The sequence below is a fragment of the Ambystoma mexicanum genome, chromosome 4p (assembly GCF_040938575.1).
Source record: "Ambystoma mexicanum isolate Mex_15411 chromosome 4p, UKY_AmexF1_1, whole genome shotgun sequence".
In the NCBI taxonomy this organism is placed as follows: domain Eukaryota; kingdom Metazoa; phylum Chordata; class Amphibia; order Caudata; family Ambystomatidae; genus Ambystoma; species Ambystoma mexicanum.
This window is the reverse complement of record NC_090927.1, coordinates 54,114,918-54,132,804: the sequence shown is the minus strand read 5'-3', so window position 1 is coordinate 54,132,804 and position 17,887 is coordinate 54,114,918. Positions and strand designations below refer to the sequence as shown.

Sequence of the window (17,887 nt, the reverse complement as noted above, 5' to 3'; positions counted from 1 at the left end):
ATGCCATTGGTGTGTCCAAGAAGCGCTGTGTACTTGAACAGCATTTTGAAGACCATAGTCAGTCATGGGAGACGTGAAGAGAGGATTTATAAAGAATGAGTTAGTGCGTTTTTATCCAGCACAGAAGGTCGATAAGGAGTAGCTAGTTAGCTAGCAGCAACACATACTCATTGGGTGAGGGAATAGGTCCAGTGACTAATTTTGAAGGAGGTGGGCGTCAGGAGACCTGGAGGGCAGGGGGGCATAGTGGGTAGTACCATCAATAAGCCTATGCAGATTAGCAAGCAGGGGCAGGGTAGCCACAGCAAATGTCACATTTGCCCTCATTGCAGGTGTTCCATCATGAAGGGCAAGCACAGAGACAGCAACAGGCACAGAGACAGCAACAGGCACAAAGACAGGAGCCACAAGCAACTAGACCTTCCAAGAGGCCAACCAACTGACACACGAGCCGGTGGGAAAAACCCAGGGACATGCCTGCCGCAAAGCGCATGAGCGCACAATGAAACGAAACGTCGTTTGTGCTGGGGAGCTCATCCTGGGAAGCTCCTAGCACTCTGCTATTCGTAGCCGGGCCGTGCCCTCACCTGAACTGATCAGGCCCCGCTAACACCAAGATAAGGCTATTAACCTATTGAGTGCATTAGAGTGCGCCCAAACAAATCTGATGCGCATGCAACAGCGCATTAGTTGCAGACGTGTGTGAGCAAGTGCTACAGAAGACGCTCAGACAGAGTGTGTTGTGTGTACTATACTGACATGCAATGATTGTGTGCTTTATCTTTAGACGTTGTGAAAAGAAGCTATACATTGTGCTTGGAAGCACTGTGCTAGAAAGCACGCACAACGCGAGGAAAGCACCGATCTGGAAGCAGGCCGAATGAAGCATGATTCCAAAGCTAAGTGACCCCATTTGTTTGTATTTAGACTGTGCTATACTGTGCTATTATGAAGACAATAACAGGGCTCTGTGCTAATGTGTGGTAATAACAGGGCTCTGGGATCACTACCAGTAGAGGTCATAGATGGTGGTTGTATCCAGAGAGATATCTGGGTGTCCTGACCACCAAAACCTTGTTTGTGCATGTGTGTATGTGTTGGCCGTTCACAGCAGTTGAGTGCACAGCATATCTCGAGTACGCCAAGGAGTAGAGGAGTAACCTTTACCAGATTCCCTCTACCTATCGATGTATCTTCCCTAACCCTCTATCTGGTTACCCTAACTCCCCCAACCCTATCCAGTCTATGAGCTCTAACCGTCTTTCCCTGTGTGGGTCATGGTGTACCTGCGTACTCAACAATAGCAGACGCCACGACTTCTAAAGGGAGGCAGGAGTGCATGCTACCTCTGCGTGTGATCCTGTGCTGATAACCTTGACAGTCGGAGAGTCACAAGAGTGAAATGATGTAACTGATGGACAGAATTTTGCATTTGTCTAAATGTTTCACGTTTTTTGTTGCGACAAATACAATGATAGACAGTTTACAAATATACATATTTACAAGTATACATGGGTAGGCCGGGGAGTTATTGGTCATTGTCTTTTAACCACTGAATGTAATTACGTCTAAAGTGGGGATAAGTTTGTGGTGACCTTAAGGAAGGTGGCAGGGAGTTCCAGTGTTGGGCTGCTTTCACCTGGAAGCTGTTGCCAACCGTTTTGGTTTGTTTGAACTTAGGAACTGAGAGCAAGTTGGAATTGGCGGTTCTGGTCAGACGGTTGGGCGTGTATCTTTTTATTCTATCGACTAAGTAGCAGGGGCTGCATTGTTGAGGCATTTATGGGTTAAGGAGGCTACTTTGAGCAGGATTTTGTCGGTGGTGGTAAGCCAGTTATGGGCTCTCCTAATGTTGGAAATGTGTTCTCTCTTCGGAATGCTAAGCGTAGCTCTGAGAGCATTGTTTTGCAGGGTCTGGATTTTATTTGTAACATATTTGTTGGCTCCTACGTAAAGGGCGTTCCAATGGTCCAGTTTTGATAGTATAAGGGCTCTGGCTAATGTGGTGCAGCTCTCGGTGGACAGGAAGGGTTTGGCTGCTCTTGTCAGTTTGCATGTGTGGGCTGTGGAAGAGGCCAAGGAGCAGACCTGTTTGCGGAATGACAGGGAAGAGTCTAGGTAAATTCCTAAAGTTTTAACTTCCTTGGCTACCTTGCTAGGGTTGCCATCTATGATGAAGCTGGTGTAGTTGTTATCCAGTTTGTTTGGGTTGGGGGTGGAGCCGAGGATAATGAGTTTGGTCTTGTCATCATTCAGGCATAGACTGTGGGAGACCATCCATGCCTGGATAATGCGGTACACCTTGTTCACCAAGGCCAAATCCTTGTTGTAATCTCCCGTCAACGGGATGAGGATCTGGGTATCATCAGCGTAATTAGTGTGGGTGATACCCAGGCCGTCTAGATCATCAAACAGGGTCTTTGTGAACATGTTGTACAATGTAGGGCAGATGCATGACCCCTGAGGGACCCCGCAAGTGATACGGATAGTGTCGGCGGATGCGGAGTTAGAAAAAACGCATAAGGACCTATTGTTCAGGAAGGACTCAATCCAACCGATGACTTCTTGAGAGAAATGGGCTGCTGAGTCTAGGTGGTTACAGAGAATTTTGTGATCCACTAAATCAAATGCTGCCAAGAGGTCAAGCAGAAGTAGTAGAGCAGTTTTCCCATTATCTCTAAGGGTGTCGATTTGAGCCTTGAGATCTATGAGAGCAGTCTCTGTCCCGTCCTGGGGTCTAAAGCCCGATTGCCGGATTCCCAGAAGATGGTTTAGTTCAAGGTATTGTTGTATTTGTAAATAAGCTGTCTTATCTAATATTTTGAGCAGGAAGGGGACGGTGGTGATGGGTTTGTAGTTAGTGGGTATAGATGGGTCTAGGGAGGGTTTTTTGAGTAAAGGGAGGACCCAAGACTCTTTGAGATTGTTAGGGATGATGCCTGTGGCGAAGGAGGCATTAATGAGTTTGGCAATAAATGGTGAGAGGTCCCTTGCAGGATCTTTAATGATTTGTGAGGGGCAGGGGTCGCCCAGGCAATTTGAGGGTTTAAGGCTGAGGATAATTTTTTCCACTTCTAACTTGGAGACTTGGGAGAAGCTGAAGCGAGAGAGTGGGTTAGGTGTAGGGTTATGGGGTTTAGGGCGGGGAGGGGAGTTGGTAGTGTTGGCAAGGTTGGTTAAGGATTCTTTCTTGTTATTAATTTTGGTTTATAGGCCTGCGACTTTGTTGGAGAGGGCGCTTTGGATGCTAGTGCACCATTGTTTGTCTTTCACACGTGTGTCCGGGACAGGGACGGGTGATTCCAGCTCTTTGATGATAGTAAACAATTCTTTAGTACTGGATTTGGCCTGTGATATTCTCTGGTTATAAGATTCTTGTTTAGCGATTATGATTTCTTTTTTGTAGGTGGCAACTATTTTATTGAGGCTCAGCTTGTTGTTGTCGGTGGGTGAATGTCTCCAGGCTTGTTCCTTTTTGCGTTTCTCTAATCTGAGAGCTTTTAAGTGGGCAGTGAACCAAGTGTTCAGGTGTTTTTTTGGTTTGCTTTTTCTCAGTTTGAGCGATGCAATGGAATCTAAGGCTGAGTGCATAATTTTGTTGTAGCCCTCTAAGAGGCGGTGAGGGTTAGAGGTATCTGGGATTTGGTTCAGGGTAGGGAGAATAAGGGGGATTAGCTTCTCTGCTGTGATGTTTTTCTTGTTTCTCGTAGGGATGGCTGTAGCTAGAGCATTATTGGAGATGGGACTTGAGGCTTCGCTGGCGAAGGTGAGGAGGTAATGGTCGGACCATGGTTGTGGGGAGATGGCGCTGATGGGGGTCACACAGTTATGGTCTGCAACCCTGTCAAGGGTTCTCCCTTTGTTGTGGGTGGGGGTGGGCACTCTTTGGGTAAAGCCTAATTCTCACAGGGTGTTGTCAATGAGTGTAGCCTTGGAGTCTTTGGGGTCTTTAAGGCCTAAGCAAGTTGAAATCTCCTAAAACGAGCGCCTGGGAGGTATTTTTTAGGTTATTGATGAGGATGGTAGTGAGGTCTTCCTCGAAGGAGCCAAAGGGCCCAGGAGGTCTGTAGAATAGATGAATGGTGATGGTTTGGGTAGGCAGCTTGGCTGTAAGCGATTCGCAGGATGGGAGGTTATTAGTGGTGTCGGATCTAATATTAAGATGTGCTTTGGCAATTATGGTGAGACCTCCGCCTCTGGAGTCTAGTCTAGTCATAGTATAATCACCAGGGATAGCTAGCGAGAGGGCTGGGCCAGCAGCTGCATGGAGCCAGGACTCGGTGATGGCTAGAAAGTCACATTTTTCTTCTAGAATGAGGTCTGCTATATCTGAAGCATGGGCTACTACCGAGCGTACATTAATTAGGGCGCCTCTAATTGGCGGGGTGATAGTTTTAGTGTGGGTGGGTGTGGTGGCTGTATTGTGAGGCTTGTGCTTGGACGTAATATTAGTTAGGTTATGCTTGGGTCTGTTCATGGGACAGTTGGTGGCTATGTGCATAGGTGGGGTCCGGTTAGTCAGTTTAGACTGGGTGGCATCCCTGGCACGCGGTTCATATAGTTTGGGTAGTCTGGCTCGTAGTCTGACAATTCTGGTGGATGGGCTACATGGCGTGGAAAGGTAGGGCGGGGTGCGTGTGATAGTGAGTGTAGTCGGCATGATGGTAGGGAGGGGTGGTGCCTGTGGTGGTAAAGCTAAAGGTGAGGCTTGAAGAGCTGGATGAGTGGATAAGGTGGAGAATGACTCTCAGCAGTGCTGAGAAGATGCCTGGTATAGTTACATTCTGAACGGTGTGGGGGAGATGCAGCAGTTAACTGGCAGGGCAGCTAGAGGCTAAATGCGACATAGATGCTAGATGTAACAATCAACTGGTAGGGCAGCTAGAGGCTAAATGCAACATAGATGCTGGATGTAACAATCAATTGGCAGGGCAGCTAGAGGCTAAATGTGTGAGACAGGGCATGTTGCAGTGTGCTGGTTGTCTGAGACTTGCCTGTATGTGTGACATAGGCCATGTACGCATGTATGTGTGCAGGGACATCATGGTAATGCATGTGCGACCAGTAATGTGTGAACCGCACGGTTGTTGCATGTGTTTAAATGCGACATGGGGAGCCCTATGCAGATTGTACACATGAGAGCATGGCAGTCTCTGTTCCTGGACATGGGTGGGGGTGGGGGATGGGTGCTGATGCCAGGTACATATATGGTGTCCATGTCTGTGTGCCTGACCTGCGTGTCTGTGACTTGTGGATGCCATGGATGCATGACACATGTCTGTGACAATGTACAGATTCACTGATGCAGCCTAGTCATCCTTGTATCCACTGTGATTGGGGTGTACGGGGCCAGATGGATGTGACTGAGGTGAAGTGTGTGCATGTGATAGGCATGACCCATGATGCATGTGAGTTCCATTACATTGTATGTTTCGAGAGTCCATTGGACATGTATGGAAATGTCCATGGCATGCACCATGACTGTCACTGTGTGTGTTTTGCCTGGACTGACACATGTGTTGTGGAGGGACATGATGGAAGTGTACTTTGACAGTGGCACTCATCTGCTATTGCTTCCTGTCTAGGGGACCATTGTACAGTACCCTGATGCTTGTGTTCTATGTCTCCCTCTACGCAGCGGCTAGTGAAGAAGAGGGCGGAGACGGCGCTGTGGAGCAAGGCGGCGGGGATGCCCCCACGGCTGCAGCGGAAGGGGTGGGTGAGCCCCCACAGGGGCCTGCTACGGCGGAAGACGGTGAGGAGCCATCCAGGTTGGTGGTTTCCACAGAGGAGGAGGAGGCCGCCACTGAGGCGCACATGGGGCCTGGTGGGGGCATCCCTGCTGGTGCAAGTGGTGCAGTCCAGGGGCAGGGGCAGGAGGCAGCACAGGTCACCGTGGAGGGGCCTGTGCATGTCGCTGTCCCTGACCCTGTGGGTGCACCACCATGCACCAGCAGGGATGCCCCGTCCCAGGCCCGTCCGCAGGTAGAGGGGATGTCCATGTCATCTGACTCCCCTCCACCTGTGGACGAGGGGACCCCTGGCCGTATGGAGAAGGTCCTGATTGGGGTCGCGATGCGCACGGCTGTGATTCGTGATGCCGTGCGTGCTTCCCAAGAGGAGCACGCACGTCATCACGAAGAGCACCGTGCCGACGTGGCCCAATTGGGATCGTCCATGTTCGGGGGTTTCCTGCATGTGTCGGCCAATCTGGCGGCCCTCTCCTCCTCTGTGGAGACTATACGTCAGTCGTTCTCCTTGCCGTCTTCCGGCCCAGATGCCACCAGGGCCCCCTGTGGACCTGCCCTGACCAATGCAGCCAGCTCGGTGGGGATCCCATCCCTCCCACAGTCGGGAGTCAGAGGTCCAGCAGGGGTGGACACCACAGCAACTGTACCCCAGCAGATGGAGGATGTGCCGGCATCATCAGGCAGGGCATGTGCACGACGGCGTCGGTGGATTCCATCAGCCTGGATGCCGTCGTGCTGGCAGAGGCAGTGGCGTCGCAGGCAGCAGCGGAGTCAACGTGGGAGGCATCATGGCTCGGGGCCATCAACATCGGAGGGGCAGGCATCGGCCGGAGGGCAGGAGGACCCAGGACGGGAAGTGTCTTCCGTGTGGCAGCGGTTGGGCCGGCATATAGGTGCGGAGCGGCGGCGGGCGGAAGAGGCGCGGCTCACAATGGTCAGGGCGGAGAACTCCATGCGGAGGGCCCTGAGGCGGGCCGAGTGCCTCGAGGCAATCCGCAGGGGGTTGGAGGAGCAGATGGCGTCGTCCCTGCGGACCCTCGGGGCCATGGAACAGGACCGCCTCCGGGACATAGACGAGGAGTTTGATGATGCCCTGGCCCGGAACACCACGGAGTGAGCCGCTGGACTTGCCCGCCGCCTTTGTATATAGTTCTTTAGTTTTAGGTTTCATTTTTTCTTCTTGTGATTTGACGGACACAGCTCCACTTTTTGTATATAGTTGCATTTTAGTTAGGGTTTTTTGTAGGTTTCCTTTGTTCAGTTGGGCTCATGGACCCTTGGATATTTTGTACATAGTTCTTCATTGGATTGATTTTATTTTTAATGTGACTTTGAACAACTTTTTTTTTGGATTTGGATTTGGATTTGTAGTTTTGATTTTTATGGACGGACATGCAGCTTATCGTATTATTGTAGTTTGTTTCATTTCATTTGCATTCAATTTTTTTTAATACAATTTTGTTTTCATACTTCACTGTGTGGTATCATCTCATTGGTTTCATGCATGTCATGTTGGGTGTTTTCCCATTCATTTGCAACCATTGTGTGTGACGGACATGGGTTCATTTGCTTTATGAACATTGGGGGTGTAACATGTAATTTCCATTTCCATGTGGGTGAATGGGTTACTTGGTAGGGCCTTTTGGCTGTGGAGGCTGACCATAACGCACATGATTGGGGATTGTGAGGACCTGGGTGCAGGGGGACATGAGTGGGGGCCTGGTGGAGGCTGCCCCTGGTGACTGGGGGGTGGGGGTGGTGGTCGACATGGGTGGGGGCCTGGTGGCAGGTGCCCCACATTGCTGGGGGGTGGGGGGGGCTGGGGAACATGAGTTGGACATGGGTGGGGGCCTGCTGGCAGGTGCCCCACAGTGCTGGGGGGTGGGGGTGCTGGGGAACATGAGTTGGACATGGGTGGGGGCCTGCTGGCAGGTGCCCCGCAATTCTGGGGGTGGGGGTGCAAGGGGACATGAGTTGGACATGGGTGGGGGCCTGCTGGCAGGTGCCCCGCAATTCTGGGGGTGGGTGTGCAAGGGGACATGAGTTGGACATGGGTGGGGGCCTGCTGGCAGGTGCCCCGCAATTCTGAGGGGTGGGGGGGTGGGGAACATGGGTTGGACATGGGTGGGGGCCTGCTGGCAGGTGCCCCACAGTGCTGGGGGGTGGGGGGGGTGGGGAACATGAGTTGGACATGGGTGGGGGCCTGCTGGCAGGTGCCCCACAGTGCTGGGGGGTGGGGGGGGGGTGGGGAACATGAGTTGGACATGGGTGGGGGCCTGCTGGCAGGTGCCCCACAGTGCTGGGGGGTGGAGGGGGTGGGGAACATGAGTTGGACATGGGTGGGGGCCTGCTGGCAGGTGCCCCACAGTGCTGGGGGGTGGGGGGGGGAACATGAGTTGGACATGGGTGGGGGCCTGCTGGCAGGTGCCCCGCAATTCTGGGGGTGGGGGTGCAAGGGGACATGAGTTGGTGATCATTAGTGCAAGGAGACATGTGCCTTTGCTGGGGGGCATGCCCATGTTGGGTGGGCTGCCTGCGGGACATGACCAGGGAGGCAGGGTAGTCCCCTGTGGTGTGGGCTGCCTGCAGGGGCCGTGGAGGGTGTACAGGGAACACCTGGGAGGACCCATACTGGCAAATCACATGTAGGACTCCCCGGCACCCCTGAAATACACGTACCCTGCTGAAATCGCGTGTAAAACTTTCCGCGCACCCCTGGTATACACGCACACGCTCCCCCAGGCCAGATCGCGTGTGGAACTTCCCGCGCACCCCTGAAATACACGCACCCAGGCCATTCGCGTGTGGAACTTCCCGCGCACCCCTGAAATACACGCGCCCAGGCCAATCGCGTGTAGAACTTCACGCGCACCCCTGAAATACACGCACGCAGCCCAATCGCGTGTAGAACTTCACGCGCACCCCTGAAATACACACACCCAGGCCATTCGCGTGTGGAACTTCCCGCGCACCCCTGAAATACACGCGCCCAGGCCATTCACGTGTGGAACCTCCCGCGCATCCCTGAAATACACGCGCCCAGGCCAATCGCGTGTAGAACTTCACGTGCACCCCTGAAATACATGCACGCAGCCCATTCGCGTGTAGAACTTCACGCGCACCCCTGAAATACACGCACCCAGGCCATTCGTGTGTGGAACTTCCCGCGCACCCCGAAATACACGCGCCCAGGCCAATCGCGTGTGGAACTTCCCGCGCACCCCTGAAATACACGCGCCCAGGCCAATCGCGTGTGGAACTTCCCGCGCACCCCTGAAATACACGCGCCCAGGCCAATCGCGTGTGGAACTTCCCGCGCACCCCTGAAATACACGCGCCCAGGCCAATCGCGTGTAGAACTTCCCGTGCACCCCTGAAATACACGCACGCAGCCCAATCGCGTGTAGGACTTCACGCGCACCCCTGACATACACGTACCCTGCGGAAATCGCGTGTGTAACTTCCCCTGCACCCTGAAATACACGTACCCTGCTGATATCGCGTGTGGAACTTCACGCGCACCCCGAAATACACGTACCCTGATGGAATCGCGTGAGGTACTTCCCGCGCACCCCAGTGATACACGTAGCCCGCTTGCTGTGCTGGTACAGGGTTAGCGCAGCCCTTTGCGCTTGATTGGGTATATTGATGGCTTTTCCCTGCGCAAGAGGCGTTCTTGGGGGCGTAACTGGCGCTGCTGCAGGGTCGCTGCGCCACTGTGCGCCACGGCTGGTTTTGGTGGCTGGAATCCACGAATACGCTGTGCACGGAAATGGATTTTAGCGCACGCGGCTGGCGCAGGGATTCGCACGCGCACACTGTGCTCCAGCCGCGTGCGCCACTTGTGCGCTGAATTCTATGAATTACCCCCTTAGTACTCTAAGGTCCCAAATTCCATAACACTCAATCAGCAGATGTCGAGTAGTCTGTACTACATTTACATTGCATTTATCACAGATATTGGTTGGATAAGTGTCCCCATAGTGAACATGGAGGATTTCCAGAGTTGGCAATAGGTTTAATCTTAACCTTAGGAAGCCCATCCTCATTGCCGGACCCGGGAATTTCCTGAGGTAATGGGGCACATAGGATCTTGGCTTGTCAATCAACAAAGGAGATGATGATAATTTCAATCAACAAAGGAGATGATCATAATTTGCAATCGTCCTAATCCAATCCATACGGTGCCATTTTTCCTTGGTTTTCAATTGATTAGACACAAGGGTCTCAATATCAGTATCCAAGAGAGCTAATAGCTCATCACATCTAGATCTCAATTTATCGAGCAATGGGTTTGTTGATTTATGCATAGAGATTGCAACTTCCTCATGCAGACAGGATTTCGGCGGAACCAGGATAAGTCTATAGATCGAGACCCATTTCCGCTCCATCCAACCAGTTAATGAGATAAGACCTCATTCAAATCTTATACACGATATGGGAACACAGTCGGGGAGCACTAAAGATCTTTTCCATATCTTACTTTCAATCTTACTCCAGTCAATCTCCAAGGCCACTTGTGCGCTGAATTCTATGAATTACCCCCTAAATGTGACATAGATGCTAGATGTAACAATCAATTGGCAGGGCAGCTAGAGGCTAAATGCAGCATAGATATTAAATGCAGCAGTCAAAAGACAGTGCAAATAGAGGTTAAATACAGCAATCAGAGGCAGTAGTAGTACATAGAGTTTGGCAATACGTGCATTTGGGCACAGTGTAACTTACAGGTGGGAGTTAGGTGGCTTGGCTTAAGGGTAACCTAGTGCAGAGGGCGACTGGTGGGAGACTTTGCAGGAGATCATATATCACTGATTAAGTGTGCATAGTACTGAAGGCTGTATGGCGGCATCAGCGGAAGGCATGCTTACTGTGTGGAAGGATCGGTAACGAGCAGCATTATTGGCGCACGGGGCATGTCCGGGTGAGTCAGGCTGAGTCGGGAAGCCTTTGTTGTTGCCTTCGTTGTGGCCGGCTCTCAACCAATTGTATTGGTTTTGAGGTGGCGATGCGTGTTTTCACGGTGTGTATACAAATAGTGTTTATTGAGACGTGCGAAGATGGGTTAGCTGTGCCCAGGCGTGATACAGTTATGTTCCGTTGTTGGGTGCTTGAATTTACATTATAAACATATTCTGGTACGATCGTGAAACACCAGTCAGTTTGCCCATTTGCGCTGCCAGTGATGCAGAGCAACATGCCAGCATTTATGGTATGAATATGTGCACATGGCAAAATGTCATGATCATTGATACAAAAACAAAACTTGAACACAAGTGTATTAAATTTTACCACATGAAACTTTGACTTCACAATTCAAGTACAGATCAATGAAGGCAATCTGAAACTTTTGAATGGAGTGTGACAGTCAACCTAAACATCAGAATGAATGTGCCTTGTAGTAAACAAAGTTTTCTTGCAATTATTATATTCTCAAAAGTTTTCAATGGTTCCTTGGATGTAATTTTCGATGTTTAACTTGAATTTAAAAATATAACAACTTGGTAAAATCACGACTATTAGTATTTTCTTAAAAGTGCAAGTTTTTGTGAAAAGAAAGTAAACTTGTATTGTGTGTGTGTGTGTGTGTGTGTGCATATGTGTATGTGTTTGTGGGTGGGTGGGTGTGTGTGTGTGTGTGTGTGTGTGTGTGTGTGTGTGTGTGTGTGTGTGTGTGTGTGGGTGTGTGTGTGTGTGTGTGTGTGTGTGTATGTCTGTCTGTCTTCGCATTAGGGAATGTGCACCAACGTCCTGAGAAGAGGTGGAGCATATGGGTTTGACATGCTGGTGTCAACTTGAGGGGCGGGTGGATCTGATTTGCTACTGCAAGGGCACTTGAACTTCGGGCGATGGATCAATAGATAAGATTAGCATAAGATGGCGGTTTATGATGAGTGGGTTTTGCATGGGTAAATGTGAGAAACAACAAAGGTAAGATTCATTGGAATTTCTTTTCAGATCAATCAATATATGCCCAAAAATACATTCCTGAGAGAACATCCCCTTTAAGTTGCCCAGTGCAGACGATTTCAGGACCCACTCACTATAGATGCAGTTTAGGACATATGCAGACTTGTCTATTGTTTTAACTATTTATTATATTAAATTTAATTATTTATTGTGTTATGTTTTTTGGAATAGGTAATACTTATTTGGTATTGAATGGGAATGACAAGTGCATACCCCTCACCCTTTCTGATATGGATGTAGGGTGACAGCACTCTTTTACCCCTCTTTGGGATAGGATTTGATGTTCGGTTGGTTTGATTATTGTCACAATTGGAACCATATTTTATGGATTTAGGGAATTTCTGAGTTTGAGGTTAATGTCTATTGTGCAATCCAGAAAGACGATACTATTTGAATTGTATTCTGGTTAAATTTTAAAACATCTTTTAATTTTAAATGTGCATTTGATACAGTACACTGTGTAAATGTATGTTGAAAGTAGGTACTTAGTGTGTTTTATTTAGCTTTGTTTCACCCTGATGCATGTATTTGTAAAAGTTTAAGCACTGTATACAAATAAATAAATAAAAATAAAAAGTAATAATCCCCAACCCCACACGACCCCTTTTTTTCCTCTCCAAATTTGTTTTCATTGCCACATTGTCAGTGAACTCCATTGTAATGAACATTATGCACTGAAAAATGCAAGTGCTGAAAGTTCAGCAAGAACATCAATGTGTACCCTTAATTAAGGATGCAAGTCCAGATTTGAGTTGACCCTGCTGGCATTTGGACCTGTAGCTCCAGGCCATATACAGATGCATGAGTCAAGCACTTAACTCCCTGAGCTATTTTAGCAGCATGGTATGTTCTCACAGACAGGTTTTGTTTTGAATTTACTGATATTCAAGCTTGTGGTTGTCTTCACATTTTCTTCATTTCTCATGATTTATGCCAAACCCTCTCCCGAATCTTGACTGAACATATGGAGAGCCGCCCCATGTTTTATTTCAAATGCTTGTCGAAGGGCATGTGATGCTATACTTAGCTGGCACCCACTCATTCACTCACTCACTCACTGCTGCCCACAGAGTACTTACTCTAAGGTTTGTATTCTGCAGTCGGGATGTTTCAGGCCTTCACATAACTGGCTCATCCCTGTGTCCCCCAATTTGTTATCTCTCAGACCCAGATCAGTGAGGGATGGATTTCTCGTGAGAGCGGCGGCGAGATCTGCACAACATGAGCCCTTCAGGGAGCACTCGTCCAACCTACATAGAACAAAGAGGTGCAGTCATTAAACAGCGTAGCAACAACAGAAAAGTTACATGCAGCTGCATCTGCTTTGGTTCTCTTCCCGTCCAGCCTTCTCTTTTCCTCCAGAAATTAGTGATACTCAACAGTAGGTGTCCCAACAAAGTCACAGGCTGTAGGCTATGGGATTGGGGTGGGAACCGATGCCTGCCCTATGATGCACGACACTGAGACGATATATGGAGGACCCCAATCTCACCTCTAGCTTCATCTGTAGGAAGCTCTCTACTATCCTGGGATCCACGAGGTCCCCATTCCATCCCCAGCCTCATCTGTAGGAAGCCCTCTACACTCCTGGGATCCATGAGGTCCCCATTCCATCCCTAGCCTCATCTGTAGGAATCCTTCTACTATCCTGGGATCCATGAGGTCCCCATTCCATCCCTAGCCTCATCTGTAGGAAGCCCTCTACTATCCTGGGATCACAGAGGTCCCCCATTCCATCCCTAGCCTCATCTGTAGGAAGCCCTCTACACTCCTGGGATCCATGAGGTCCCCATTCCATCCCTAGCCTCATCTGTAGAAAGCCCTCTACACTCCTGGGATCCATGAGGTCCCCATTCCATCCCTAGCCTCATCTGTAGGAAGCCCTCTACACTCCAGGGATCCATGAGGTACCCATTCCATCCCTAGCCTCATCTGTAGGAAGCCCTCTACACTCCTGGGATCACAGAGGTCCCCCATTCCATCTCTAGCCTCATCTGTAGGAAGCCCTCTACACTCCTGGGATCCATGAGGTCCCCATTCCGTCCCCAGCCTCATCTGTAGGAGGCCCTCTACACTCCTGGGATCCATGAGGTCCCCATTCCGTCCCCAGCCTCATCTGTAGGAAGCCCTCTACACTCCTGGGATCCATGAGGTCTTCATTCCATCCCTAGCCGCATCTGTAGGAAGTCCTCTACACTCCTGGGATCCATGAGGTCCCCATTCCATCCATAGCCTCATCTGTAGGAAGCCCTCTACACTCCTGGGATCCATGAGGTCCCCATTCCATCCCTAGCCTCATCTGTAGGAAGCTCTCTACACTCCTGGGATCCATGAGGTCCTCATTCCATCCCTAGTCTCATCTGTAAGAAGCCCTCTACACTCCTGGGATCCACGAGGTCCTCATTCCATCCCAAGCCTCATCTGTAGCAATCCTTCTACTATCCTCGGATCCACGAGGTCCCCCATACCATCCCTAGCCTCATCTGTAGGAAGCCCTCTACACTGCTGGGATCCATGAGGTCCCCATTCCATCCCTAGCCTCATCTGTAGGAAGCCCTCTACACTCCTGGGATCCATGAGGTCCTCATTCCATCCCTAGCCTCATCTGTAAGAAGCCCTATACACCCCTGGGATCCATGAGGTCCTCATTCCATCCCTAGCCTCATCTGTAGGAAGCCCTCTACACTCCTGGGATCCATTAGGTCCCCATTCCATATCTAGCCTCATCTGTAGGAAGCCCTCTATACTCCTGGGATCCACGAGGTCCTCATTCCATCCCAAGCCTCATCTGTAAGAAGCCCTCTACTATCCTGGGATCCACGAGGTCCCCCATTCCATCCCTAGCCTCATCTGTAGGAAGCCCTCTACACTGCTGGGATCCATGAGGTCCCCATTCCATCCCTAGCCTCATCTGTAAGAAGCCCTATACACCCCTGGGATCCATGAGGTCCTCATTCCATCCATAGCCTCATCTGTAGGAAGCCCTCTACATTCCTGGGATCCATTAGGTCCCCATTCCATCCCTAGCCTCATCTGTATGAAGCCCTCTACACTCCCGGGATCCATGAGGTCCTCATTCCATCCCTAGCCTCATCTGTAAGAAGCCCTCTACACTCCTGGGATCCATGAGGTCCTCATTCCATCCCTAGCCTCATATGTAGGAAGCCCTCTACACTCCTGGGATCCATTAGGTCCCCATTCCATCCCTAGCCTCATCTGTAGGAAGCCCTCTACACTCCTGGGATCCATTAGGTCCCCATTCCATCCCTAGCCTCATCTGTAGGAAGCCCTATACACCCCTGGGATCCATGAGGTCCTCATTCCATCCATAGCCTCATCTGTAGGAAGCCCTCTACATTCCTGGGATCCATTAGGTCCCCATTCCATCCCTAGCCTCATCTGTATGAAGCCCTCTACACTCCTGGGATCCATGAGGTCCTCATTCCATCCCTAGCCTCATCTGTAAGAAGCCCTCTACACTCCTGGGATCCATGAGGTCCTCATTCCATCCCTAGCCTCATATGTAGGAAGCCCTCTACACTCCTGGGATCCATTAGGTCCCCATTCCATCCCTAGCCTCATCTGTAGGAAGCCCTCTACACTCCTGGGATCCATGAGGTCCTCATTCCATCCCTAGCCTCATCTGTAGGAAGCCCTTTACATTCCTGGGATCCATGAGGTCCCCATTCCATCCCTAGCCTCATCTGTAGGAAGCCCTCTACACTCCTGGGATCCATGAGGTCCTCATCCCAACCCTAGCCTCATCTGTAGGAAGCCCTCTACACTCCTGGGATCCATGAGGTGCTCATTCCATCCCTAGCCTCATATGTAGGAAGCCCTCTACACTTCTGGGATCCATTGGGTCCCCATTCCATCCCTAGCCTCATCTGTAGGAAGCCCTCTACACTCCTGGGATCCATGAGGTCCTCATTCCATCCCCAGCCTCATCTGTAGGAGGCCCTCTACTCTCCTGGGATCCATTAGGTCCCCATTCCATCCCTAGCCTCATCTGTAGGAAGCCCTCTACACTCCTGGGATCCATTAGGTCCCCATTCCATCCCTAGCCTCATCTGTAGGAAGCCCACTACACTCCTGGGATCCATGAGGTCCTCATTTCATCCCTAGCCTCATCTGTAGGAATCCTTCTACTATCCTGGGATCACAGAGGTCCCCCATTCCATCCCTAGCCTCATTTGTAAGAAACCCTCTACACTCCTGGCATCCATGAGGTCCCCATTCCATCCCTAGCCTCATCTGTAGGAAGCCCTCTACACTCCTGGGATCCATGAGGTCCTCATTCCAACCCTAGCCTCATCTGTAGGAAGCCCTCTACACTCCTGGGATCCATGAGGTCCTCATTCCATCCCTAGCCTCAAATGTAGGAAGCCCTCTACACTCCTGGGATCCATTAGGTCCCCATTCCATCCCTAGCCTCATCTGTAGGAAGCCCTCTACACTCCTGGGATCCATGAGGTCCTCATTCCATCTCTAACCTCATCTGTAGGAAGCCCTCTACACTCCTGGGATCCATGAGGTCCTCATTCCATCTCTAGCCTCATCTATAGGAAGCCCTCTACACTCCTGGGATCCATGAGGTCCTCATTCCACCTCTAGCCTCATCTGTAGGAAGCCCTCTACACTCCTGGGTTCCATGAGGTCCCCATTCCATCCCCAGCCTCAGCTGTAGGAGGCCCTCTACTCTCCTTGGATCACAGAGGTCTCCCATTCCATCCCTAGCCTCATCTGTAGGACGCCATCTACACTCCTGGGATCCATGAGGTCCTCATTCCATCCCTAGCCTCATCTGTAAGAAGCCCTCTACACTCCTGGGATCGACGAGGCCCTCATTCCATCCCTAGCCTCATCTGTAGTAAGCCCTCTACACTCCTGGGATCCACGAGGTCCTCATTCCATCCCTAGCCTCATCTGTAGGAATCCTTCTACTATCCTGGGATACAGAGGTCCCCCATTCCATCCCTAACCTCATCTGTAGGAAGCCCTCTACACTGCTGGGATCCATGAGGTCCCCATTCCAACCCTAGCCTCATCTGTAGGAAGCCCTCTACACTCCTGGGATCCATGAGGTCCTCATTCCATCCCTAGCCTCATCTGTAAGAAGCCCTCTACACTCCTGGGATCCATGAGGTCCTCATTCCATCCCTAGCCTCATCTGTAGGAAGCCCTCTACACTCCTGGGATCCACAAGGTCCCCATTCCATCCCTAGCCTCATCTGTAGGAATCCCTCTACACTCCTGGGATCCATGAGGTCCTCGTTCCATCCCTAGCCTCATCTGTAAGAAGCCCTCTACACTCCTGGGATCCATGAGGTCCTCGTTCCATGCCTAGCCTCATATGTAGGAAGCCCTCTACACTCCTGGGATCCATTAGGTCCCCATTCCATCCCTAGCCTCATCTGTAGGAAGCCCTCTACACTCCTGGGATCCATGAGGTCCTCATTTCTTCCCTTGCCTCATCTGTAGGAATCCTTCTACTATCCTGGGATCACAGAGGTCTCCCATTCCATCCCTAGCCTCATCTGTAGGAAGCCCTTTACATTCCTGGGATCCATGAGGTCCCCATTCCATCCCTAGCCTCATCTGTAGGAAGCCCTCTACACTCCTGGGATCCATGAGGTCCTCATCCCAACCCTAGCCTCATCTGTAGGAAGCCCTCTACACTCCTGGGATCCATGAGGTGCTCATTCCATCCCTAGCCTCATATGTAGGAAGCCCTCTACACTTCTGGGATCCATTGGGTCCCCATTCCATCCCTAGCCTCATCTGTAGGAAGCCCTCTACACTCCTGGGATCCATGAGGTCCTCATTCCATCCCCAGCCTCATCTGTAGGAGGCCCTCTACTCTCCTGGGATCCATTAGGTCCCCATTCCATCCCTAGCCTCATCTGTAGGAAGCCCTCTACACTCCTGGGATCCATTAGGTCCCCATTCCATCCCTAGCCTCATCTGTAGGAAGCCCACTACACTCCTGGGATCCATGAGGTCCTCATTTCATCCCTAGCCTCATCTGTAGGAATCCTTCTACTATCCTGGGATCACAGAGGTCCCCCATTCCATCCCTAGCCTCATCTGTAAGAAACCCTCTGCACTCCTGGGATCCATGAGGTCCCCATTCCATCCCTAGCCTCATCTGTAGGAAGCCCTCTACA

General features: G+C 50.8%; 1 protein-coding gene across 2 annotated transcripts in view; it reads right to left on the bottom strand.

The window, feature by feature from the left end:
- The window catches only part of LOC138452985 (NACHT, LRR and PYD domains-containing protein 3-like), a 481,434-nt gene that overhangs the window by 299,368 nt on the left and 164,179 nt on the right, over positions 1 to 17,887 (bottom strand). For both annotated transcript variants that reach the window (XM_069605362.1, XM_069605363.1), the window contains exon 7: positions 12,800 to 12,970. In XM_069605362.1, coding sequence (XP_069461463.1) covers positions 12,800 to 12,970 — 171 coding nt within the window. The remainder of the gene's footprint in view (positions 1 to 12,799; positions 12,971 to 17,887) is intronic.